Source organism: Dermacentor andersoni, chromosome 5 (genome assembly GCF_023375885.2).
Source record: "Dermacentor andersoni chromosome 5, qqDerAnde1_hic_scaffold, whole genome shotgun sequence".
NCBI lineage: Eukaryota > Metazoa > Arthropoda > Arachnida > Ixodida > Ixodidae > Dermacentor > Dermacentor andersoni.
Genome location: NC_092818.1, coordinates 53,328,066 through 53,355,305, shown reverse-complemented (window position 1 = coordinate 53,355,305; position 27,240 = coordinate 53,328,066). Strand labels below are relative to the sequence as shown.

Genomic DNA, 27,240 nt, shown 5'->3' with positions numbered 1-27,240 from the left:
TTGCGCGATTAGAAAGCCGCGCGTATTTACGCATATCTTGATACCAATTCTCTGGCTGTAGTCACGTGTAATGAACGCTCCCGAACTGGGTAAACACACGAATTAAAGGGAAGCTGAAAGGTTTTCCAGAAAAAATGAGCGAAGAGCAGTACGTCGTAGTTTTCAACCCTCTGAATTCGGATATCGCATCGAAATTGAACGAAAGAAAGCGCAAACATATTTTATTTTGACGAAAAGTGCAGCAGCAGACACGCCCAGCTCGCGCGCCTCGTTTCCGCCTGTGATTGGTAGGGCGCCTCGTGACGTCAACAATGGTGTTCGTCCGGACCGACTGCTGCCGCTACACACGAAGCACGGTGCAAGGTAGTTTGGTGCTGTTTTGCTGAGACAGTCATAGAAAATTTCGAGAGCTTGCGTTTCTCTGAGGAGGTCGGCGTTAGGTCCGAACTCCACGAGAGCGATTTTGCGCGCGACGGTGACGGGCGACGGCTTCGAACGACAAAACGGGCCGTCGCTTGAACAGATCGCTCGGCGTTGTCGCTCGATCGCTCGTTTCTAGAAATCTAGAATTCGTCGCTCGTTGCCCGGGAGTGCTATGAGCGACTAGCCAATAGTGCGAAGCCGGAACTGGATGTACATAACTCAAATACTACTGTTTGTCGCACGAAACGAGCAAACTATTGAATTTTACACGTGCAAGAATAAGAACCTAGTGCAAGATCTTCAGAAATATTTTATGCTCCTTTTTCAGTAAAACACATCAACTTAAATTGATAAAGCATGCGTCACGCTAGTTTCGGCGCGTATATTGCTGCCCTCATACCGGGAAGTCGTCGCTCAAAGCCGGCGGTCGCGTGGAGTTCGGTTCGCAGGCGACGAGTGAACGCGACAGCCATCGCCTCGCTTGTCCCGCTGTCGCTGTCGCGTGCAAGATCACGTGTAGGGGATTTATACTTTACTCCCTACATGTACGAGCCGATTGCGAAGAGCCGGCCTCTCCAAGAAGCAAAAGATGCTGGTGCAAGCACTGCTTTCCACGCGAACGAAGGCGAAGTGTTAGCATCTCCTTGTGTTGGAAATGTTCTTTGGCGAGTATGTTTTTTGCTAAGCTGCATTCAGCGTTCCAGTGAGCACGTTTCCGGGCAAACAACAGTAGTGTTATGTTCCTGCATGCCTCCTCGTAGAACGTAAGCGGTGATGCGATCTTCAGCATTTGTGCGCTGCCCCAAAGCTGTCGGCAATCTCCACAGACGGTTTAAACGCGGGAAAAGTTTACCGGCTGTTGTAGCACGTGTAGTATAGAACCTACATTAGCGCGCCATCCGCACGCTACTCGTAACCGGCGAATTCCGTCGGCTACGTGAGATGGTCGGTTTCTCTATGTGTGCGAGAGAAGGGGGAGCGCAGCGTCCCGGCGTGAGCAGGCTTTCCAACACATTCAAACTTTACGCTTGCACTGCGTTATGGTAGCAGCATGCAGGCTGTTTCACAACACACGTACGAATAGAAAATTCGCGGCGCTTGGCGATGAAGCCTGCGTCAAGGGTGGGAGATAAACATGCACCTTCCGTTCAGCGTGCTAACACGAAGGAGAACCCAAAGCACGCATTATTGATAAACTCCGGTAGCAATCGTCACGGAAGTGGTTAGGGCACAACACTGTCTTTCTTGAGCGCTTGAAGTTGTTTCGCTTCACAGCAGCCTCCCACTTAGCTGAAAGCTTCTTGTCTTGCAGGAACTAATGGAACATCGGAACATCGTCGCGGCCGCTGGTGTTCGTGCAAGTGTAGGCTGCACAGAACGCCGGCATGATCGGCCTACAAGTTCAATTGATGCTGCGCAGGTCAACTATCACTCCCATATACACACAAACAAAGGAATGTAGGGTCGAGCGAAGCAGATTAGGACGGCACGCACGCAGAAATAAGCCCGGTCAGGCACGGTCGCGGAGACTGCGAAGGAACGGAACACCAGTGCTGACGTCACTACGCCGCGGTTTCCGGTCTCCGCTCGCATCGTCAGCGTCAGCAGCAGCGCGCGGCGCTCGACGGGGGGCGGAGCTACAGCGCAATTTTAACCGACGATTGCGTCGCTCCTAAGTGAAAAATCCCGACCAAAATTTTACCTGCATGGTTTATAAGGTTCCCGCATCCGTGTATGAGCGTCTTATTGAATTCGACAGACTCTTCAGCTTCCCTTTAACTGTTCTTCGATATGACCGACTGCCTCCGGACAAAATTTCAATGAATGGGCACAATACCACAGCTGTTTTAAAGTTCAATATGTGCTATAGGAAAGTCCTTTCCGTTCCTTACTGTTGTCTTTCTTCTCAATCGTCAAGGCTATTCTCTCAGTTCTTTGCATATTGCTATGAAAAATGCGAGCACGACGGACTGCACAATTTAGAAAACGCAGACGTTCTTATTATAAGCAGGGAATCGGCAAGGCACAGAATGGAATAGAACAACACTGATTTACCGTCGTTTACGTGACTTACTTCGTAAATGCACGGAACTATGCAAATGCACTCACCGTTAAGCCTGGCCGCCTTGTTCTCCAGCTCGACGTAACGGAGGAACTTCTCCTTGACCGGCTTGCCCGACACTCTGCGCCACTCGTTCCAGACGTGCAGTAACTCGTCGTAGTTTCTAGAGTCCTCCAACGTGTCCTTTATCACTGGTTTCAAAAGTTAGTCACGTGAGCCAGTCACCATGAGTGAGGAGATAACTGGTCACGCGCGGTAAGCGTATCTGTATATATATAAGGTATCCCAATAGTACAACGCCTAAAATATGAGCAGTAGCTCAGCACTGAGTGCCCTATCGAAAAAAGAAAAGTATGCCCCATTTACCACAATCCCACATAAACTTACGAGGATCCCATTTAAAAACTGTATATAAAAGCCCGTATCTTCCCCTATATCGACTGAGGCATATTCCATATGATTACAGAAGGGTTCGAAAATTGAGCTTTTGACTTCGGAATAGCGCAAAACCGCAAGACATGAATATACAACAAAACACACAGACTAACAAGGTTTATTTGAAAGAAGATATATACGGCGTACAGATGCCCGCAAACAGTTAAAATCCAATGCAGTTCGACACCACATAGCCAACGCAACAGCCCAAGCACACAGCAAAGTCACCTCGGCAGGCGACCTTCTAGACGACTGTCTAGGTACTTTATCAGGTGGACTAAACGATGGCGCTTTGACGAAGGTGCCGCCATAGAGAAAGAAATGGTGGGGCCCCTCCTAAATCGCGTATCACGTATATGCTTCGACGATTACGCGCTTGCTTTGCACATGCGTCACCGAAGGATTTGTCACATATCCAAGACTAGAGCACAAACGCCAATACAAGTTAACTGGAGCCCGCAAGCAGCATAGTGCTTTAGCGTAATTCTAAACTTAAAGTCAATAACCCGGCCAGTCGCCAGAGGCCTTGAAGCTACAGTGCGCGCAGCTGACGGATTTCCGGGGTACCAACTGCAGTGACGGACGCAGCGTGGCGTTCAGGCTTTGGTATAACGGCGGCATCGAACACCGAGTGGTGACGTCACAAGTGGTTCTAGCTCTTACAGTGACCTTCTTATACATATTAAGAACATCCGGGAATAAATCACGTGTATTCACACGACGAGCCGGAGCCGGGGATGAGGACAGTTTCGGGCCTCTGTTATATAGCAAGTTCTTGTTTGGCGAAACTGAACGTTGAGTTCAAGTAGCGTTCTCAGTGCAGCGTTAGTGCAAGGACGACGGACAGGTACGTAAAACCAAGTAAAAATTCAAGTCTCAAACGTTGCTGTCTTATGCACTGCGATAGGGCGTGCGATTAACATTATTACTTTTTTTCTTTTTGCTTGCACAGAACGAGACGGGAAGTAGTACTGCATCTTCGTTAAGTAACGCTATGCAGCTTCTCTATAAAGACCATCACATGACGTCACAAAGCACCATACGGTTGTCCTATAAACCGCTTAAACAGCGCTACTGACGATGAGCAGGGAATTTCGTATGTGCATATCATTACACCCTGCTGGCAGTAGAATGATGTATCATGGCACTCCACTGCCGCCCCCCTCCCTTCCGTCGTCTAGAGTGTGAGCGTCTACTGGTTCTATAAATATTTTTGGAATCAATCAACGAATTAATTTATGCATGCTGCCGCCGATCTGCGTTTTTATTATATACGGCACGTTATTATACTCAAAGTTTTTGGAACATTTTCCAATAAAAGGTATGCTACGCTTTATTGCTTTAGAGTAATGGTAGTAATGATCAGTTAGAGTATGACTAGTAATGAGAGTAAGATAATTTTGACAGCACGCCGCCTCTCAGAGCGGTGTTCCAACAACACTGAAATCAGTTGCTAGGCTGGTTATCTTGTATACGAAAGGCTAGGGACGTCACCCCCACGTCGCAAGCTGCCGTCGCCGAGGCAGCTTGCGCAAGAGTAACATTTACCGGGAGACGTACGTGGGGAGCGCTACGTGCTTCGCATTGTTATCAGGGGTGCCTTATTATCGATTACGTGGTTCGCATTATTGTTTTGCCTTTGTTATTTATTGAAACGTATGCTGTTCTGTAAGTTGTACGCGTGATTACAAAGGAAATGTATGCACCGTTCACTTCACTTTGGTGACTTCTTGAAACCCCTGAAACCCTTGCACTGCCGCTGAGATCGGGCCATATCTTTGCTGTCGGGCGCGGACACGAAAAAATGCCGACCAACTAGAGGCTAACAGCTCCGCTGTAATATAGAATGCCTACTCACCTGGGTCCAGGGGTACATTACATTCGGCGGGCGATGTACAATGTCGTTTAAATGGACATATCTTGGCCGACGCATGATTTTGACTCATATCGGCGATTATTTGTACGAGCTGAAAAACGAAAGCAAAAATGAATTCATAATGCGAATTAGTCGTCAATTCCAAAACTGACGTGCTGGCGCTACCGACGTCAGAGAAATTCCTGCCGAAATCAAAAGCCCGCGGCACGCAGAAAACGCTCTCCTTAGGAAACTTCAGAACAGATTTGAATACAATTCATTGTATTTACAAGAACAATTGTAACAGCAGTGACGATGCAGAGTATATTTTGCCCTTAAGTTTCTAAGTGCTCGACAAAAGATTGATAAATTGTGCGAGTTATACAGAGTTGGAAAATTGATAACGACTAGATTTTAAAATATATATATCAAGTTTTCAGCTCCAATTGCGCAGTAAGAACATGTATTGTAACTAAATATGAGGTGGAATTTAAAAGTGAACAAGATTATGTTAATAGCTCAACATGAAACTACTGCTTTGGCTGTATACGTGAATTTTCCAATATTCTTATTGATCTATTATTTGTGCGGTGTAGGTTTACATGTATCGGGTTCCTCCATCGAAACTCTATCAGGATGACCGAATTACCAATAAAAAACACTAAAGTATCAAGGAACACACGCGTACGTTGTAAAAATCCATGGCATAACTGAGAGATGGCATGCTAACCGTCTTTATTGCGTTCCTCCTTGCCGGTCAAGTTCCCGCTTGCGCAAAAATAAACCTATTTTCTATAACCTGCCAGTCTTGTTCGAATGAGTCTTTCACTTTAGTAACGCTAGATCGATGTTGAAGCCGGGCTAGACAGCCGCCATAGGAGAGGTGCCATTTTTCATAGCTGCCCAACCGAAGACGAAATGAAAGACTGTCGCACGCGATCGCGGACTCGCAATTAACGTTTAATGATAGACAGCATTTCTAAGCATACAGTTGCTCCGCACAAGCACCTCCTAGCGACGAAAATCCGGTGCGCTGCTCCACATTTTCAGAATTCAACACACGCATTCTCGAAAGCCAGAAGGAGCAGTTAAATAAGTACTTAATATGCAGGGTGTCTTTCTTTAGGTCATACAGTTTTTCTAATAAAAAAAAGCAATGAGCGCTGCAAATGTGGCGCTTTTGCAGACGAGTTCCCATGCTAGGCGGACATACCTTGCCGCTAATAACGTGAGCTTTAGAAGACCCCTTAACAAAACTTCATTAACTTTTTTTATTAGTGCCTTGGTTGTCTAAATGGCAAATTTGGAGGCAGTCACATTTTAATGCAAGCCCACTCTTCTTTAAAATTTGGAGATCACGCCTAATTCGTGACATATCCATCACACAATTTCAAAGCTCAGTTGAGGCAATATCGACTCCGAGGGCGTTCCGCTGTGCGTCAGACAGCAACACCCCGTGAAAAGGTGCGGAGCGACGCTTGAATGATCGCACACCGCGGCAAATGCTGACCCGACACCCAGCCGCGCAAATGCTAGCGAGGCAAAGCGTGCCGTATCAGTAGCTGCCGCGAATGGCCGAGACGTTCGTTTCTGTAATTTCCTGGGGCTTGACATCACGGGGCATTCCGGTCTGACATGATAGAGGGACCGCCTTTTCGGCGCTCCCGTGGCGCTCGATTTCGATATTGCCTGGATATCGGACGTTGAAATTAGATGATAAATATATCGTATTAGGTGCGACTTTCAAGATTTTTATTTAAATGACGGTGCAGTAACATGTCACTGCATTCAAATTCACCATTTAAACATGCCCCTAGATCACTAAGAAAATTTTCAACCATTTTAATTAATCTCCGCCTCGCCTAGGAGCTCTTCTGCAAAAACTCCACCTTTCGCTACACTTATAGACTCTTTATATAGAGATATCTGTGTGGTCTAAAATATTACCCCGTAAAGAATCCCAGACAAAACAATCCAGGGAACGCATGCATTATGCAAAAGAATTTTCATACGTGCGTGGCCCGTGTCGGTGAAACCCATATGATTCACCAATGTTCATTTAACTCTAATCAGTGTTATTTGCTGTTTTGTCAGCTCCCCCTCGAAGTGAGGAGGCGTTTGTGTGGCACACTTCGCACTTATCCCCCAGCGCACTTCTTCAATAAACATTAGTAAGGGAGCCTTCACCTGCGTGTTTTTCTCATTCATTCTTTGGGCTCGCCTTCAGTTGTGTCAGTCTTAAAGAATGAATGAGTATCAACTCGCCGAAGTTTCCATTCTGCCGAAAAAAATGTCATACCTCCCGTTTTTCGTCGTCTGGAAGTATCGCGCTGCCCAGCACAGAGGTTCGCTTGAACACCGTGCGGGTTTGTTCATCGCTGAAGGTAGTCCACTTGAACTTGGTTATGTTCCTCCACACTTCCTTGTTAAGAAGACTCATCTCAAGACTCGCTTCAACCTGAAGAAACGAAACAAGAAAGAAAGGAGGGTATGAAGGGGTGATGAAACACCAGACAACATCTTGCGCTTGTTATCTTTCTCAAAGAGACATCTCCAGTGGTAACGAAGTGACAGCTTTAAAGATGTGAGGCACCAGGATAGCTCCGAGAGACAGACAGACAGACAGACAGACAGACAGACAGACAGACAGACAGACAGACAGACAGACAGACAGACAGACAGACAGACAGACAGACAGACAGACAGACAGACAGACAGACAGACAGACAGACAGACAGACAGACAGACAGACAGACAGACAGACAGACAGACAGACAGACAGACAGACAGACAGACAGACAGACAGACAGACAGACAGACAGACAGACAGACAGACAGACAGACAGACAGACAGACAGACAGACAGACAGACAGACAGACAGACAGACAGACAGACAGACAGACAGACAGACAGACAGACAGACAGACAGACAGACAGACAGACAGACAGACAGACAGACAGACAGACAGACAGACAGACAGACAGACAGACAGACAGACAGACAGACAGACAGACAGACAGACAGACAGACAGACAGACAGACAGACAGACAGACAGACAGACAGACAGACAGACAGACAGACAGACAGACAGACAGACAGACAGACAGACAGACAGACAGACAGACAGACAGACAGACAGACAGACAGACAGACAGACAGACAGACAGACAGACAGACAGACAGACAGACAGACAGACAGACAGACAGACAGACAGACAGACAGACAGACAGACAGACAGACAGACAGACAGACAGACAGACAGACAGACAGACAGACAGACAGACAGACAGACAGACAGACAGACAGACAGACAGACAGACAGACAGACAGACAGACAGACAGACAGACAGACAGACAGACAGACAGACAGACAGACAGACAGACAGACAGACAGACAGACAGACAGACAGACAGACAGACAGACAGACAGACAGACAGACAGACAGACAGACAGACAGACAGACAGACAGACAGACAGACAGACAGACAGACAGACAGACAGACAGACAGACAGACAGACAGACAGACAGACAGACAGACAGACAGACAGACAGACAGACAGACAGACAGACAGACAGACAGACAGACAGACAGACAGACAGACAGACAGACAGACAGACAGACAGACAGACAGACAGACAGACAGACAGACAGACAGACAGACAGACAGACAGACAGACAGACAGACAGATAGATAGATAGATAGATAGATAGATAGATAGATAGATAGATAGATAGATAGATAGATAGATAGATAGATAGATGTAGGCGTCTACAGAGCTTTCAGGGCGTGATTGACGTCCGGATACTATGTAGGAAGCTATGTTGATGAATCAATTATATTGCAAAGTTATGAATTCGGTTGCATCGGTTGAACTGCAGTTCCTGTGTTTAAAAATATGCTTCGTCGTACGTCTTCAATCTGAACGCAAAAGGAAGAAACGTTGAATGTCTGGAACATAAACGAAGTGCTCCCTATATTATTGGTCCGATACCTGTGACACGAGCAACACTGCTAGCATACCAATAATTACTTCCAAGGATAGCTCACAGTGGGTGACTGCAAAGTATTGCAAGAGGTTATGTGTCAGTGAGTAGACGCGCCAACGACGCAGGTATCAGTGAAGATTCCTATCTAGGGCTAGATCGTATCTTTGTATTTATGCTTTTAAAGCCGCCAACGACACATGGAGTTAACACAATTTCGTCAACAGTGCCTGAACAAAAAAAGCCACAGCCTGGATCCAGCGTTCCAACATCGGCACTCCTCGTCTTCAAGATTTAAAGAAGACACGCCCTTTAGTCGAAATGCGCCCTTGGTTGTTGGTCAATTCAACACTCCATCTTCGTTTGAACTCTTTGTGACAACTGACACAAACAATACCCAAGAAAACGCCATTTAGTGGAGGGATAAATCTAGTGCACAATAAGCGGCCAATTCTGACGAGTTGCATTAATCTTAACTACAGATTTTCGCCTAAATATACAAGCCAAATTCGTAGGGCGTTTTCGTTCGTAACAGCTGTTTCTCATATTGGCCGACGGGCTTGATGATATGTTGGCTGCCGCTATTGGCTGGTATTTGTTTTTGAATGAATGAATGAATGAATTCTCCGGTTTCACTTGCCGAAGCCACGACCTGATTATATGGCAGTGGTCGACTCCCGATTGATTTTGACCAGCAGGGATTCTTTAACGTGCACCTAACGTACGGTGCACAGACGTTACTGCATTGCGCCTCTATGGTATTGCGGCCGCCATTACCGGCCTCGAACCCGCAACCTCGTGCTTAGCAGCGCTGCGCCATAGCCACTTAGCCACCACTGCGGGTGGGTATATTTTACAGCGAAGCTGTATGTGGCTAGCCTATTCATCCGTCCGTCCATCCGTCCGTCCATCCTTCTGTCCCGTATATGCCGAAAACTCCTAGGGCGCAACCCCATGCGCACGCGCGAAAGAAAAGAAGAATAGGAAGAGACGCGCGCGAATGGCCCCGCCAGTAGTGACGTCGTTGGTCTCCGTCTCAGCCAAGCGCGCGCGCAACAGTTTCTCTCCGGCTCCGAAAAGCGTAGGCCACGCGTCGTACGTGCTCTTGAGGAGCAGGCAGCCTTCGATCAGCAACGCCGCGAGGAGAACCGGGAACGAGCTCGTCTATGTCATGCCGGTGCTGCAGCCCGGGCACAAAAACAGGCTTGTGCAGCCGAGCGCAAGCAGCAACTGCGTAACGAGGATTTGGCAGCCTACCAAGCCGTCGTTTAATGAAACGTTGGGATTAACCCAGTGATAAACACCGGAGCCGCACGTTTCAGCTTCGCTGGTTAACCACCTGTACGGAGCACTTGGGCGGTCTTTTTTTTTTCTAACGAACTGATCTGGCGTAAAGAACTGCTTTGTGAATGCGCACCGAGGTTTATCCTAGCATTTCTTCATACGTATTGTCGGAGAACATGGTTAACACTTGTTTACGCCCCGCGTGTCCTTTTATCACGTGCTTTCGATTTCTTCGCTTCCGTACACAAAACTAGGAGAACTAAAGTGAAGGAAGTCCACAAGAAAGACAAGGACCATTGGATAAAAAAGGCTTTCAGTGGCAAGGACGAACCTCTAGTATGCTCTCTTCGAGTCACTCCACTTATGACATGCTCGTCCAACTATTCTCAGCTCATCACAATAACTGTGAGTGGCCAGTATGGTTATGCACACATGAACTCGCGCGCGCACACACACATAAACACACACACACACTGGGCTCTCAGCGTGTGCGTGCGCATGTGTTCGTGCGTGTGCTTTGTGTGTGCGTTTGTTTGTGTTGAACTCTCAGCGGACATTCCAACCAGAAATTTCGCTTTGATATTTCGTCGCAACCTCTAAGCCCCTTCTGCCAACACCGACCTGCATTTCGGCATGAATTCTGTAACGTCACCAAGTGCGGGGGGGGGGGGGGGGGGGCATCTCGTGCGCAACTTGCAGTGAGGGTATTCGTGTCCACCGCTGTGTACGACTGCTCCAGAAGAGAACGTAATCGGCGAGAAAGCGCGTGAGTCGTACGTGTTGCTTCCTGAAGGGAAGCATTCGACAACTCCGAAGCCTAGTGGTTCTTGTCCCCCGTTGAGCTTCCATGCCTTACGTTTCGTGGGCTCTTTCGGACATTCGAAGAACGACGTCGGACCCGACTCACTCTGTACGCTCTGGCACGCAAAGGCACAGCAAGAGCGTCGCGTCGTTGCATTATGTCCGCAACTGTGTCAGCACAAACAAGAGAACGCCTGCGGGAAAAATTTCAGGTTGGCCTCCGAGATGCGTGGGCGCAAACTTAACTGCACGTACACCGCGTACGTCGACCCGCAGAACTCGTCTCCATTTCGACAGACGTCAGTGATGCCAAACGGTTCAGCCGCTACTGCCCCCCCACCACAAGAAAAAAGAAAACAGTACAAATTTTCGAACGCGTTGAATAGGATAACATTTTTCAAACTGGCTGTGGGACACGAACGGTTTAACGTGCAATGAATAACTCAAGCTCGAAAATTTGCTGTCGTGGCCCCTATAAACGTGTAACTGTCGTACCAGCATGTTGTAGGATAGTGGCAGTCATGCACTATGCGTGCTTTTGATGTTTCAGTTATTATAGATGTAAAGATAAGATATATCGTAGTAATGCAATCTGCTCTTGTAATCTCATCTTGTAGGTAATAGACTGCTCCAGGCGCCGGGTTATGCGCATTGCAAAACGACGTTTGACATGGCAGCTCTAGATGAATTAATTGTTGGGTTAGTTGGTATCGCATTGCTGGAGAGGAAAAGTAGCGCAACGGAAGGACAACGCCCACAGAAAGGGAAGACAAAGAAAGGCGCTCATCAGGCAAGTCATATTAAGTTACCTGCCAATTGCTCCTGCAAAATTTGTTTCGATCAATGGTACCTGGCGTCCTCAACAAACCCAATCGAAACGTCAAAATCAGTACAGGGCCGATATAATAATGTTTAAGGTACATAAGGCAGGAAGTTGCCTTTAAGCGGTGAACGTGTCGACCTCTGTCAAGGCCACCCCGTTTAAAGTGGAAAGATCTCCGCTTACGGATTTGTTCTTGTTGTACTCCGTTAGGTTGACCGAGTGGTTCCAGCGTGCGTAGGAGACCTTGAGGCAGGCCTCGGTCAGCAACCCTTCTACGTCCTTCAGGTAGGCCTTGGCCTGGTCTTCATCTTCCAGCGTCCCTTCGACGGGTACCCTGGCGGCGCGTGTCACGTGGGCCCCGAGAAAGCAGGCGGAGAGCGCCACCAGGAGTAGCCCGAAGGCCGCGGACGTGCCTTTGTTGGCGGCCATGATGCAGCCTCGTCCGCGGCGCTGTCACGGTGACTACTGCGACGACGACGCCGACACTGACGCCGGCGCAGCGGCTGATTTTGGCTTTTTAAACAGCGCGCTCGTATAGTGAGTTTGTTTCTACCAGGGCAAACCGGTTTCCGGGTTCGACAGCCTCACCTGTGTGGCGCGGCTTGGACGCTGCGTCGCGACAGCCGTCGCCGCGGCCAGATCCGGAACAGGTCACGGGCCACCAGAGACCTGGAAACCAGTGCATTATCGGCCAAACGCCCGCTCTTGCTCTGCTTTTCTTTTCCTTTTTCTTTTCGTATTTTTTTTTTTGGTCTCAAACACGACGGATATCGCTCACGGGGTGGGGCGACTTTTGCGTTGCGCTCTCTGCTTGGGTGAAATTTTGAACGTGGGCTCGATCGGGCGAGACCGGTATGGTATGGTATGGTACTCCTTATGCGATGGCGCACACCCACTGTGGGGGATTGGCCAAGATTTGGGTGAAATTAGGCTATCTTTATTAAAAGACTGAAATTGGTAAAGCTAACTGGAGAAAATGAACAAAAATAAAATGTTTAAGAATTCAAGACAATCTCTTTGTAGAGCTTATAAAATCCTCCACGGTTGAGCAAATATCCCTGTGGCACTTTCCAAGAGAGGAGGCTCCTAGGGAAAGGATATTTATAATTGAAAAGCTCAAACCAAGCTGTGTAAATCTTGATTCTAGATTTTTTCTTAAAGAAGTGAAACGGCGGCAGAATATGAAAAAATGATCTATTGTTTCATCTTCTCCACAGACTGGGCACAGAGGGGAGGGCACCAGACCAGCCCTGTGACGATAGAAGTTTAATATTGGTATTCGACAACGTAATCGGGTAAAGATGACTTCAGTTTTTCTGGTGTGAAAGGAATTTTTGGGCCAAGGGAATAGGAGGTGTCGATATTCTGAAAAATTAGCTACAGCTGGGTTCAAAAAGTCTTGAGTAATTGTGTATCTCCTGAATCTTGTAGTCGTCAGGTAAGCTATTGTAGGAAGTAATGGTAATACAGGGCCACTGAGACCGGCAATTTTTGTCTTCCTCTTCGTTCAAATAAATCTACATAAGTCGGCAGTCTCTAAACGAAAAATAAACGCCGACTGTGCAATTGTATCTCATTCAAAAAAGATTTAAGTACTGTTGCGTCGTGCTTTAGTTTCGAATATCTGAAATATTTAGTTTCGAGTATCTTGGGTGGATGTCTCATTTTCCCTTTATCATTCTTAAATAGCCCATAAAAAATCGGAACGATAGTTAAGAAATTGCGTAGAGTTCTGTATTACGAATCAATGCGCACTTTTTGAACCTGACTTCGCACTCGAACTGCTTTATGTTTCAATTTCAAGTTACACTTCTTCAAGGTACACTAGTTCATAGTACACTACTCGAAGAATTCAGTAAAGTTGTGCATTAAGAAACTTCTGTAACAATGCGCGCTTGCAGAATGTGACTCGGCACTTGAGAACCAGCTCATTTTTCGAGTAAAGCACTGTGATTAACCTTGCAGTAACTATAAGCAGAAATTAAGTACGCCTCCTGACTTTCGTTCCCAAATATTCACCTGCTATAGCACAAGTAAGCCTGAAGATGATCAACACGGCAATCCTCTATAGACTAAGAAGCATAGTGCACCTCAACGACACCAATTATAACCGCTTCCTGTAACCTATAGGAGCCACCGCGAATCCTTGAGACAGATTATCTTGCGTTGCCTATCATTCAGGTCCCCCAAGCGCTTGCATATATTTTATTTATTTATTTGTACACACTGCAGCCCCATAAAGGGGCTATTACAGGAGAGGGTAAAAACAGTGGCGAACAACAAATAAAGTGAAATCAACAATGACTCTCACAACATTTGTACCACAGTCCAAGAAGCGGAAAATTGTTTTCATCGATTCTTAAAAGCAGCGAAACAGGGAAAGGCAAACAGATAAAGTATGAACTAAACCTAATTTAAGTAGTTACACATACTGGTTTTCATAGAGAGCACTTTCGAATTCTCTTATCGGGAGTGAACGAAGGCAGCCAGGTAAGAAATTCCATCCTTCTATAGTGCGGGGAAAGAAGCGGTGCTTGAAATTATTTGTACGGGCACAGAAAGGGTTAAGATTAGTTTCGTGGAAGTTACGCGTGGAAGAAGGCTTGGTGAAAGATACGCAAGCTGTGTTCAAAGTGTGATAGCACTTGTTAATTATGTTGTGCAAAAATTTCAATGATTACACATCACGTCGTACTGAAAGTAATGTTAGTTTCAGCGTTTTGAGGGCAGACGAGGGTGAAAAATAGCGGTCGTACCGGTGAAAAATGAAACGGACGACTTTTTTCTGAACCGCTTCTAGTTTGATTATGCTATTTTGGTTATGGGGTGACCAGACTGTGGCGGCATAATCGATAACGGGGCGAACGAGAACGGGGGAACAAATCGATGCGCACAAATGCTAATTACAGATGCTTCTTCGTTTGCAAGATCTAAATAGAATTAGCGATCTCTTGTGCAGACCTTCTTTTTTTTTTTTCTTTTCGCGATTCCGCCGCGAGGCATTGACCGCACATACAAGGACGCTCGCCCTGCGTTTAGCTTTCCGTTTAGTAACTCACCGAATTATTCGCAACGTCCAACGCCGCAGAGCAGCACCCTTGGTCTGTTCTCGCCACTCCTGCGGCTGTCGGGCCTGTAAGCGAAAACACCTTTCGTCGGCAACTGTTTACCGCCAGCCGCAGCGGAAGATTTGCAATCGCTAACCCCCTTGCGCGTGACCGAGGAATTGTTGAACGAACGCCAGTGGACGTGACTCGTTAACACAATTGAATGTTCGAAGTGTCACACACCAAGATGTCTCATGATGGCGTCCATTAATGCCCGTTGATATCCTGATGTCTTCCTTTCGGAAGCTCGAAAAACAAAGCTAGCAAGCGCGGAATGCTGCGGTGACTTTTGGTGTTCTTCTTTTTTTTGGCGGCCAAAATATTGCGCGACAGCATGAATTCAGCCGATCTGTGTTTTAAAATGTCGAAGCCGAACAGCGCATGCATGTACATTTTGCGAAGCATAATTTCAGATGTAGGTTTATTAGCGAGTTTCGTCATTATATGGCTTGATCATTACGCTTGCACTTGATAGAAAGACTGATTTACGGACCTTTTCTTTACATGGTCCCACTTCATCCGTAAGCTCAGCGTTCTCCACATGTATCGCTGTTGAGAAGTTATACTAAGTATAGGCGCGAAAACGACCTGCTGTCCGTCTTGGATAAATTCTGAATGGGTCGCGAAATCATGAATGAAGGTTCGAAAGACGCTAACTGTTGAAATGCAACGTCAATCACAATTATGTGCCCTGTCGTAGTTATTAATTTGCGGGAGATTCGGAGAGTTTGCAGTAGTTCAATGAGGGCGAATGGGGGGGGGGGGGGGGGGGGGCTATCTTATTTGCAAAGAACGGATAGTTTCGAAAAATATCGGAGGCGCTGAGAACTTAGAACTGAATTTCATTGGTGTGAAGCACTGACTGTAACGCTTATACCGTAAACAAAAAAATATGGAACCATTTTAAAGAGCGGCGCTAATTGCTTCGATATAGAATTCTTATCATCAAACCGGTAATAGCATTTGCCGCATGCATTTGCACGCTATTTTAAACTTCTGCTTTGAAACATTTCCAGAGAACGAGCACCGACACAGATATCGGTAGCTCACTTATAATTTTACTAACAAAATGCACTTTTCGTCGTGATGTACTCACGTTGAATTGTTCTAAGCACCAGCCGTAATTTAGGACACGAAAGTCTGGCTTGCAACGTTTAATAATACATGTGAACGCTGAGCGTTCAGCCTGCCTCCGAGTGGAGTTTGCCGAGACAATACCGACAAGTATAACTCACCTGTAGCGCCGCACTGGGAAACCATGCGCTTCTCGCTTCGTACGATGTATGCGGCAGGGTGTTGATCCAAGGCCGGCCGGAATGGAAATGCCGGCGGGCGGGCACATCGTCGCGAGCCGACTTCCATTCGACTCCGCGGAGGTAAATAACGTCTGTCCTCGAATGAATTTCGTGCTCGTAGGCTGCGTGAGCACCGCACACCACGGCAGCAAAGGCTGCTCGTAAACTCTCCCCCGTCAGACTCACGATATGTGCGACCAGCTGTCGTGTTTCTTTTTGTATCGATCGCGGCGTCTTTGCTTTGAACACCGTGACTGTGTGTATCTGTTACGCGACATATATATTTACCTTTGATGACACCCGCTTCGGCTTCGTCTATTGTCGATTGGTCTTGGCCAAAGTCGTGAGCAGAAGGCTCGAGTCCCTATAACGATGATGCGCTCACGGAAGTGCACAGTGCACGACATCGGTAACTATGGTCGTGTGTTGACCCAGAGGCTTCTCTGTGCACCGTCGACAAACAAACAGACCTCAGTGGACCCCGAGGCAAAGCGGTGTGTCTGGCATTCAACCGCTTAAGTTGTGCTGCGTCCCCGCATGGCTCCATCACAATAATGGCTTCCAATGCCTCTTTTATGGTCGTATTATGTGGTAGCTCTAGCAAACACACCGCTTGCTTCTCTCAAAGAAAGAAAGAAATAAAGAAAGAAAGAAAGAAAGAAAGAAAGAAGGAATTGAAGAAATTAGAATGAATGAATGAATGAATGAATGAATGAATGAATGAATGAATGAATGAATGAATTAGCTTTCAAACAAAAATGTGGATGACGCTTAAGTTTCGCCGTTAAGAGTGGAACGCGATAAAATTCAAAGATCCCTGACTGCTTCTCACGCTTCCTGGCAACTTGAGCGTATGTAACCGTAATGTTTACCGGGAAACGCTCGCCACGAACGCTATGCACGAAGGCGGGCTTTCTGGTAGAAACATAGCCTTTTGCGTGGGGTGTGGTGCGACGGAGGCGAGCGCCAGCTCGAAGTATTGCAAAGAACCGGGCGCGCCGCTCCGTGGCCTCCAAGATACTCGCGCGCCGGTGCGCGCAAATGGAAGACACCGTGGCCGGTATATGTATGGTAGAAACGCTGGAAAAGGGGTTTCTTTGAGTTTTCGCGTAACAGAATTAAGTTTTCTCGTATAGTCAAATTACAGTCCTACGCTATCATGTGTGTAGGTTGTGTGTAAGTCGCACCTTACGATTTTTCTACGTATTTTAGCTTGAAAAATTCAGTTAGTTCAGTAACTTATATGCGCCACATGGAGGGCCTGGGTATGCGTGGCCTAGCCGTAACGATGTCCGACGCTGGACGCCGACGCTGGATTTTCTGCGACATGGGGTCCTTAACGCTATCACGTTAAAATATCCGACCTTATAACTGTGAGCCACACACTTTTGATAAAGCAGAGCCGATGTTTCGCTTCACCTCCATAAAAAGACATTTTCGCAAATTCTTGCGGTAATATCGGAGCACACTTCTGTAACAGTGTAGAGAACTTGATGGTTTGGTTCCGGATGTAACTTCCAACAATTCCTATATTGGCGCAAATAAATATAAAAATCATTACCTTAAATGAATCAAAGTAGTGACAGAAAATTTCAGATGACGAAGGTTGATGTCGTATTTCTGTCACTGTTTAACAGTAAATATAGAAAAAAGGTGGCAGATCTCAGCGATTTCTTCGGCTCTGAATTCATTTACTGCGACAGCAGCATTCCTGCTTCATTGATTCATTCATTCATACTTCATTCGTTCCTGCGACAGCAGTTGCCAGCTTCTTACTCAAATAATTGGGGTGACCCACTAGGGGGAGCTGGACAAGAACGTGCTGCATTATGGTGCAAATGTAGAGACATGTAATAGTATAGTGACCTAGTAAGAGTAAATGTAATTCGATCTGTTATGATGCGGTTGTGAAATGTCAAGATCACAACTGCAGCGGCTTAAACCACCCCCCATAATTTGTTCAATTTTGGCTTCCCGAAGTTTCAGACTTACAAGTACGGCATGTTTACGACTTACTTCGCGCTGTTTGTACCTAACCATGCCGGTTTCAAGGATTTCTTTTTTCAGAAAAAGATATTGCTGTTTATTATCTGCTTTAGCAGACTATGCCTTGCAGTGAGCAGTAGTCTATAGTGCAGCACGTCTACTGCTGACTGAGATCATTTCACAAGGAAGAGGAGGAGAAGTAAAAAAATGAAGGTAAGGTAGGGAGCTCAGCTCAACCAGACGCACATCCGGCTTGCTACCTACAGATGAAGGGGTTTAAGGGAAGAAAACAAAGCAGAGGGAGGGAAGAAGGTATCACACGTGCGGTTGTTCATAACTTCACGGCTATAATCGGCCAGTGAGGCCAGTCGACTTCATGAAACGTAGCGGTGCTTACGTCGCTTAATAAGCCTGGGAAGCGTGGGGCCATGGTCCGAGAATCTTAGTCTTTGAAAATGATCTGTTATCTAATCGGTTTAACACCCTCCGAAAAACGTCGCGTTCGATCTCATAGAGATTTCAAAGACAACATGCGCTCGATCGTCTCTTCACTGTGGCACGAGTCACAAATCGGTGCGTCGGACATTCCAATAAGAAATGTGTAGGCTTCCGTAAAAGCCACCCCTAACAAGAGACGGCACTGTAAAGTTGCATCACGGCGGGAGAAGTTCGATTAAATCTGCAGCTTCAATGTAGGATCCAGCCGGTGGAGACGGCAGTTGGAGAAAACCGGGGTGTTCCACAAAGTTTCAGTCTTGGTTTGTCCTTGATAAGGGTATATGAAGTGTCAGGCTATCTTTATGGGCTGACCAGACAGCATCATCAGCAAGGTCAGCAAGGAGATGTCATGTCCGTTTATGAGGGCTTGATGGCGAACCTCTCTGGTCTCAAACACCAGTTGTTCATGGGTCTTGCGTCGTAAGGCTGACTGCAGACTCTGAAGGGCTGCTTTGGAGTCACAAAAAAAAAACGGCCCACTTTCGAGTTTTGGCCTGTGCGATCCAATTAACAGCGGCCCGTAGAGCAGCAAGTTCTGTTGCCGTGGAGGTCGTTAAATGGGGCACCTTGAACTTAATTGTGACTTGTAAGGCCGGGATGATAACAGCGCCTGTGATCTGGTGGCTGAGACAGATCCATCGGTGTAAATGCGCGTTTTTTGTTCATATGCCTCGTCCAGCCATGACAGTGTGAACTGGCGTCGAGCCACTATCTTTTTTCTCTCTTTTTCTCTTTCAAAAATATCTATTTGGCACTCTGTCTGTTTCACTTATTTTTAATTCGGCTTTCCTTTTCCACGTGCGATGCATTAGTGGTGCAGGTCGAGACGTCTCTCCTTTGTGCCTCTCTCACTTTCTGTTAAATGACGGGTCTTCTTGGCGATTCCCGGAATCGTGAGGCGTACCTGTGGTGGTCATAGGCACCACAGGGGTAACAGTAGTCTTGTTGCTCGTGTAAAAGCCTACGGAAGGTAGGATTTATGTGTCGCAACAACTTTGGAAAATGTGTCTTGAGGTCTTTTTGCTGGCAAAGCAGCAATATAGTGACTGGGTACGTGACACTGATGTAGATTGTGTGCTCTAAGGTTGTCAATCGTTATATATGTTGGAACCAAGTAGTCTCTAGGAATCATGATTGTTGCGTGAGTCGAGGCGCATCGTGGTAGTCTAAGACATGTCTGCAGAGCCTGGCCTTGCAAACTTTCGAGTGTACGGATGTTTGTTTTACACGTGGTTTTGTGGGTTTCTGCTTACTGCTCCGACCGGAAACGGAATGTTCACATCGGCGGATACCTTTCATCCAGTCGTCCAGGCTTGTCATGGGCACCTCGGGCTGGTACAACTGGATGCATTGATTTGCTTAATATACAGGTTGTTTCAGAAAACGCTTTCATATTTTTAAAGGTTGCCTGTGGAAGATAGCTCAATTTTAGTTCCAGAGGTGGTATACTCGAAACGGTGGACGCTACTTGCACAACAAATCGAAATGCAAAATCGACTAATTAACAAATAAAATAATGCCTACACCTGCCGTAGAAGCGTAGAACTACATAGAACACCCAGACAGGAACACCACGTGGGAGCAATGGGAGGCACTGCTGTCCAGCTCGGCCCTCGACGACCATGCTCTAGCTGATACAAAGAGCTGAGAAGATGGCAAGAGCCAGCGGAGCCCTGGAGTAAGGGCCCCGACCATTAGCGGTTTTTCTGGTTATTCTTTTAATGAAGTTTATCTATCTATCTATCTATCTATCTATCTATCTATCTATCTATCTATCTATCTATCTATCTATCTATCTATCTATCTATCTATCTATCTATCTATCTATCTATCTATCTATCTATCAGTGGCACAGCAAGCCCTCACACGTCCCCTGCAATTCAATCCAGATGGCGCCAAGCGCGCATCAGGGCATCGTGATCTCGGTTGTCAACATACCCAGTCAAGCAACGATCAGCCGTAACCTTTGCGAGCGATGTCTCGGAGACGCCTCTCGTTGGAAGACTGTTGCACAACTGCTGGCGTTTAGCGAACACTTCGGGGGTGAATCACGCGGCCTGTCTCACCCAACCACGCAGCTGTACGGGAAGACGCCGTCAATCGCCGATAAGAAAAGCAGGCCTTGGCACGGGAAGGACCTCATTTGGCTGCGCATGGCAGGCATACTTGCCACTGACATCCTTTCAGCGAAAGCACGCCGTGTGTCACGAGTTGCTACGCGTTGAATGGTGTTTGCGATATTGCACGTAGGTGTATCACGTTCGTTATATGTGTGTTTTCTTTGTTAAACCTCCAGCGCCTTTCCCGAAGAACAGATGGAGAGGAGATGGATGCGCGCGTGAATTCACGGCTTGCAATTAAGAGGCGCGGAATTGCAAGCACGAAGTCGACTCTAAAAACGAAGCAAATTGATGTTTTAATTGACGTTATGGGTTGATGTTCTGTGCGTTGTAATACCTTCTAGCAAAGACGTGTTATTTCTAGTCATGCGCTTACTTTGTGGACCGTCTCGAAACGTTCAGCTTCGAACATTCGAGTGCTGCCGGTGCAATCGCTGTAACCAGGGCCTCGGTGCATCGATCGATGTATGCGCTTCTTCGCTTATTCTTGATATGTCGGCGATAGAGTGGGTATACGTTGTGTGTGAGATGGGTTGGATGTATGTAGATAAGGTGCGAGAAACTTACTATGCCAGGACGCGGCGCGCTACTTCTTTCGTCAATGCGCAACGAGCAGTTTTCACTCTTGCCGACGATTCGGGGCTGAAGTTCTTTCTTTGGAGGTTAGCGATGTAACGCTGGCGGATGCGTGAATTTTTATCCTCGAGGAAAGCCTTGCGATTCGAAGGGCTGACAACACAGACAGTCCTTACGTAGTAGCGGTCTGTAGACTTGTTCACACAGATTCATCATGTTCCTTAGAGGGACAATAAAGGCAAATAGTAAATCAGCGTGGACTATTTACATACCATGCCAGAAACATCGCAATGCTTGTTTCGTGCCAAGATTTAGTTTAAGAGAAAATTGCATCTGAAGGGTCGGAGGAGGCGACGACGACGAAGAAGCGATAAAAGACGACAGGGACAGACTGGTCACGTACCACGACATACTGACACACTACACGAAACAAAGAGAAGCATACCCACAACCCCACAAACAACTCGACAGGTCTTAAGAAACAGATTGGAGAAGATTGCAAACCAGAACGTTCCGAAACCCAGTACACTTAAACAGAATAAATTCAACGCAATATCCAGACGCAAGCTGCAAGCTCTGCAAACACGAACACGCAGACATGGCACACATCTTGTGGAAGTGCACACAGATCAGTTCAGTATTGTTGTAACCTCAGTGCTGACGCCCGTTATTGCAATCGCACCGCTGGCACGAGTTGTTGCAAATGGGTCGCAAGCCCCAAGGGTAGCGTTGGCCTGGCGGCCTGGGGCACAACTGGAAGCATCCGAAGGTCCCGGCAAAGCATGAGTCGACTGGTAACAGAACAACTTGTTTATTCTAACATCGCAAAAGAGCGGCCGGTCAGGTCGACCGAAGTGGAGAGACGGGAGAGCACGTAACTCAACGGAAGAAATCGGAGCCTCTCTCCTGGCGTCCGGGGGCAGCTGCTCTTATACTCTCGGAGTTGAGGGCAAGAAGGAACGTCTCGGGATGAGACCACGTGACTCTGGGCACGGACAGGCTGAGAGACATGTTGAGACGAGTGTAGTGACGCATCGCCTGGCCGGCGCCTGTCAGACCTCCTCGCTTCACACTTGGGGAGCTCCTCTCCCCGGCTGCCGCGCTTTGACAAGCGTGGGCACACACACACACACGCACACTTGAAGACACGTGTCATTGAAACATGCCTGGACGCGCTTGGCGGGGAGGCGTATCGGCGGCGCTGAACGGGCCAAAATGTCCGCCGCTTTGAACGAAGCCCCGGCGTCCGTTGCATCCGCGCCGGCTATACCGCGCGTCGTAGGCGAAACGTAACAGTATACGTAGAGGACAAGATAGAACCGGCCCTTCTCGAGGAGCGATGGCTAAGCGCTCTGAGTAGCTCAGAACTACACGAGCAATTATGGGCTATCCAACGGGCCCGGGCAGCGGTGGAAAGGCTATGCCTCACCGCACACAATGCCCGGGTGGCCTGAGCCCGGGCTGGCAACCTCGCAGGTCCTTTTTCCATTAAAGTTTTTTCCGTCCGTCCGTACAAATGCCTTTTTCGAAATTCAAATCTCCCGCCATCCAACCGGGGGAGTGGTGACGCTGCATACGCCATCACCACCCTTTGCTGCCGTCGGTGAGTAAAACAGCGCCCGAAGGCGGTACCGCGCTAAGAAAGAGCGGTGGATTCGCCGCTGCAGCTGCTTTTTGGTCAATTAACTGGCGTGGACCATTCGCGCATCCCGCGACATATCCCATGGAAGTTGTACACTCTAAATAAAGTTTGCACCCCTTGGGGTGTATATCTGCCACACAAGGATAATCGTCATCTGCCTTGATGCGTTTCCTTTCTTGAAAACGCCGTGCCCGCTACTTTCCTGTCGGGAATGCTATCATGCTGATAGCGCGCATGCCATTCGTTACTGGAAAGTACCGGACTCGCAGCGTTAAAGAAAGGAAACGCATCAAGGCAGATGGCGATTATTGTTGTGTGGCAGATATACACCCCAAGGGGTGCAAACTTTTTTTAGAGTGCAATTCTCTGCTACTTGCAGTTTGTGCGAGTTTCGCGAGCCAGCAAAACCAGCGCACCACTACACTCCTAAGCAATATTGCACCCTTTGGGTCGTATCTTGCCACACAACGATAATGGTCGTCTGTCTTGTCCGCATTTCCTTTCTTTTACGCTGCGAGCCCGGTACTTTCAAGTCACGAACGGCATGCGTGTTATGAGCATCACAGAGCATTCTCGACAGGAAAGTAGCGAACGCAGCGTTTTCAAGAAAGGAAACGCAAGCAAGACAGACGACGATTACACTCTAAAAAAACTTTACAACCTTTGGGGTGTATATCTGCCGCACAACGATAATCGTCATCTGTCTTGCCCGCGTTTCCTTTCTTTAACGCTGCGAGCCCGGTACTTCCCACACTCTAAAAACAGTTTGCACCCTTTGGGGTGTACACTCTAAGAACAGTTTACACCCTTTGGCTGCCCCTTCTGCCACACAACGATAATCGTCATCTGCCTTGATGCGTTTCCTTTCTTTAACGCTGGGAGCCCGGAACTTTCCAGTAACGAACGGCACGCGCGTTATCAGCATAGTACAATTTACACCCTTTGGAGTGCCCCTTCTGATAACGCGCGTGCCGTTCGTTACTGGAAAGTTCCGGGCTCGCAGCGTTAAAGAAAGGAAACGCATCAAGGAAGATGACGATTATCGTTGTGTGGCAGAAGGGGTAGGCCAAACGGTGTAAACTGTTCTTAGAGTGTATATTTGTCCCACAACGATAATCGTCATCTGCCTTGCTTGCGTTTCCTTTCTTGAAAACTCGGCGTTCGCTACTTTCCTGTCGAGAATGCTGCGTCACACTGATAACGCGCATGCCGTTCGTGACTGGGAAGTACCGGGCTCGCAGCGTTAAAGAAAGGAAACGCGGGCAAGTCAGATGACGATTATCGTTGTGGGACAAATATACACCCCAAAGGGTGCAACTGTTTTTAGAGTGCAGTCACGAACGGCATGCGTGTTATCAGTGTGGCGCAGCATTCTCAAAGCATATTTAGAGCCAACAAACAAGGACGGAAGGGAGACGACACCACAATGCGCTAACTTCAACCTTCGCTAACTTGCGCTAACTTCAGGTTGAAGTTAGCGCATTGTGGTGTCGTCTCCCTTCCGTCCTTGTTTGCGGGCGCTAAATACGCTTTCAGTTTACCAACACGCCCAACAAATGGCAGCATTCTCGACAGGAAAGTAGCGAGCGCCGAGTTTTCAAGAAAGGAAACGCAAGCAAGGCAGATGACGATTATCGTTGTGGGACAAATATACACCCCAAAGGGTGCAACTGTTTTAAGAGTGTACTGGGAAGTACCGGGCTCGCAGCGTTAAAGAAAGAAAATGCTTAGAAGGAGCGTGATAAGATGTCGCTACGAGAGTTATTGCTGCCGTAAACCTCTCCGGTAAGCCAGCATTAGGCAAACGTCATTCGGAATACCGGACATGCTAAATCTCTCTACTACGTCATCCAAAGACGTGGCCTCTGCCGAGCGTCCTCCCCTCCCCCCAATGAGAAGAAAGAGGAGCTAGTCAGTCCTTCGAAGTATAGAGCTAGTCACGTGTGTTAATTAGACCTAGTCACGCCTTCGAATGAGAGCTAGTCAGACGTATTAATTAGAGCTAGTCACGCCCTTGAATTAAAGCTAGTCACGCCTCATAAAAAAGCCCCTGTGTTTCTCCGGCACTACTCGATATTATTTCGTCGTTCATGGAACATACGGAAGCCATCATCGAGCCTGTAGCTTGCGCAGCGCGACGTTTTGCTGGGGGCCGAGCGCAGCAGCTTATACCCTTACACAACGCTACTCATTGCTTTGCACTCAGAAAAACTAATGCGACATACTTCTGTATTTAAGAGACAAAAGTACGGCAAGAGATAATCATAAGAAAATTTGACCGAAATTAGAGATCACTGTTTTCTTTTATTTCCAGGCCGAAAACAGCCCAACTTCCCACGTTCTGAGATTTTTCGAATTCTGCCACCAAAATTGCAAAAAGAATAATAATAATGGTACGCAAGGGATAGTTAATACACATCTCCGCGCATTTGGCACGTAGCAACCTATGCACAGAAAGAATTCTGAGAAACTCGCAATCGCGAGACATACTCAAAAAGTTTCTAAAAACATGTCTGCTTTCTGGTCTGTTCAAAAGTTGTGTATCATTTTAAAAAGTGAATACTTTTATTTTCGAACCTCGCCGGCTTTCGTGACTGTGGTTGCGGCCTGGCTGTTCTCTTGCCGAATAGGCCAACCAATCACAGCGGAGTATACGTGCACCGCAGGCGCCGCTAGCTTCCTTGCACAACCACGAGATGGCGCTCGCCTCCGCTGCAGCGGTGACGCCGGCCGCACATGGGAAATAATAAAAAAAGCAGAAAGCTAGCCTTCGCGCATCCTCAGCTCCACGGTAGTGAAGAAGTAAACCCTTCTTCTTGCCGACAGAACGGATTCGAATTGCGCAGCGTACGTATGCGCATGCTGCCTCTGAAACCATGATGCGTTCAAGGCGCCCGTCGTACTCGGTTGTAGTCAGCGACTCCGCTTAGCAAAAAGGATCGGCATAATTTGTGAGCGCCCGCAATTGTGTGTATGTGTGTGTGTCTGCCTGTGCGTGCACTCATGTTTCGACTCTTTATGCGCTCACGCAAAGCTTCGCCCTAAATTAGATTCCAACTAGTTGGACCTGCTGCATATTTATTTGTATGTGTTGTGGGTTTGTGCAAACTAGCGAATGTATTTTATGTAAATTAACAAAGTTGTGTGAACAACTTATAAAAACTATGAAAACACAAAAATGTTTACTTTTCTTTTACTTTGCGTAAGACCGAGCATCGTTTCATTCCCTAAGCCGCATTTGTTGTTATATTGAGTTTTACGTACCAGAACCACGATATGAGAGAGAGAGAGAGAGAGAGAGAGAGAGAGAGAGAGAGAGAGATTGTTTTATTGATTGATATACAGAAAGGAAGAGAGGTCTGCCTCAGCTATCACTTGCTCTGGCCTGCTACTCTACACCGGGGGAAACGGACGGGGAAGAAAAGGGCTGATGACTGATGAGGATGATCATATGAAGAAGGGTTGTGTACGTATATACAAGTTCACAGCGTTGTGGCATCTATGAGGCCATGCGCCCAGCCCAGTGGCTTGGAGAAGGGCTATAACGGCACTTGTTATCAGGGCTGCGCTGTTTGCATTAGGCCAAGGACCTAAAAGAAACTCGTCTGATCGCCGCCTCTTATCGACGTTTGCAATGAAAGAGACCAGTTGCTGCCTTTCTTGCGCGTACGCGGGATAAACGCAACATATATGATCAAGTGTTTCTGACAGTATTCACAGTTCGAGCTGGTATCACTGCAACCTATCAGATGTCTATAACGGTCGTTGAATGCGACACCGAGGCGAATCCGGTTAACCATGCTTGTTTGACTTCTTTTGAGCTTGTGAGGCATACGAAATTTCATTTCTTGGTCCCATTTATGTACTCGCTTTTGTCCTCGATCTCGTTGGATCCAGTGTTCCAAAGCACGGCTGCGTAATACGCAACGAAGTGTGGCGTTTGTGTCTGTTCGCGAGAACGGAATGCGTACTTCAGAAGCATTATTTAAAGCACTTTTCGTTTCAGAGTCTGCCTGTTCGTTCCCTATCACGCCACAGTGTGAAGGTACCCCCTGAAAGGTGACATTGGGGCCATTTCTATTTGCGTGGTCGAGATGCTCTCTAATGTCTATAGCCATTGAATAATACGGGCCCCGTCTAAGGACACAGTCAAGCGTTTGAAGAGCTGTCTTGAAATCTCAGAATATCGTCCATGCGTGAGGAGGCTCCTCGGAGATAAATCGAAGTGCGTCCCAGATAGCAACAAGTTCTGCGGCAGTTGATGCTGACATATGGTCTAGTTCAAACCGCCGAGCTATGGTCCGATGTAGGATGGCGAAGGCTGCAGTGGAGGCATATGGCG

The 27,240-nt window shown here is 47.4% G+C and overlaps 1 protein-coding gene across 1 annotated transcript in view; it reads right to left on the bottom strand.

Annotated features, from left to right (window-relative positions):
* The window catches only part of LOC126530341 (angiotensin-converting enzyme-like), a 179,329-nt gene that overhangs the window by 22,602 nt on the left and 129,487 nt on the right, over positions 1-27,240 (bottom strand). The window contains exons 14-17 of the mRNA XM_055070249.1: positions 11,858-12,124; positions 7,075-7,233; positions 4,779-4,887; positions 2,533-2,676 (exon numbers count right to left, since the gene is read on the bottom strand). Of these exons, the coding sequence (XP_054926224.1) occupies positions 2,533-2,676; positions 4,779-4,887; positions 7,075-7,233; positions 11,858-12,124 (679 nt within the window). The remainder of the gene's footprint in view (positions 1-2,532; positions 2,677-4,778; positions 4,888-7,074; positions 7,234-11,857; positions 12,125-27,240) is intronic.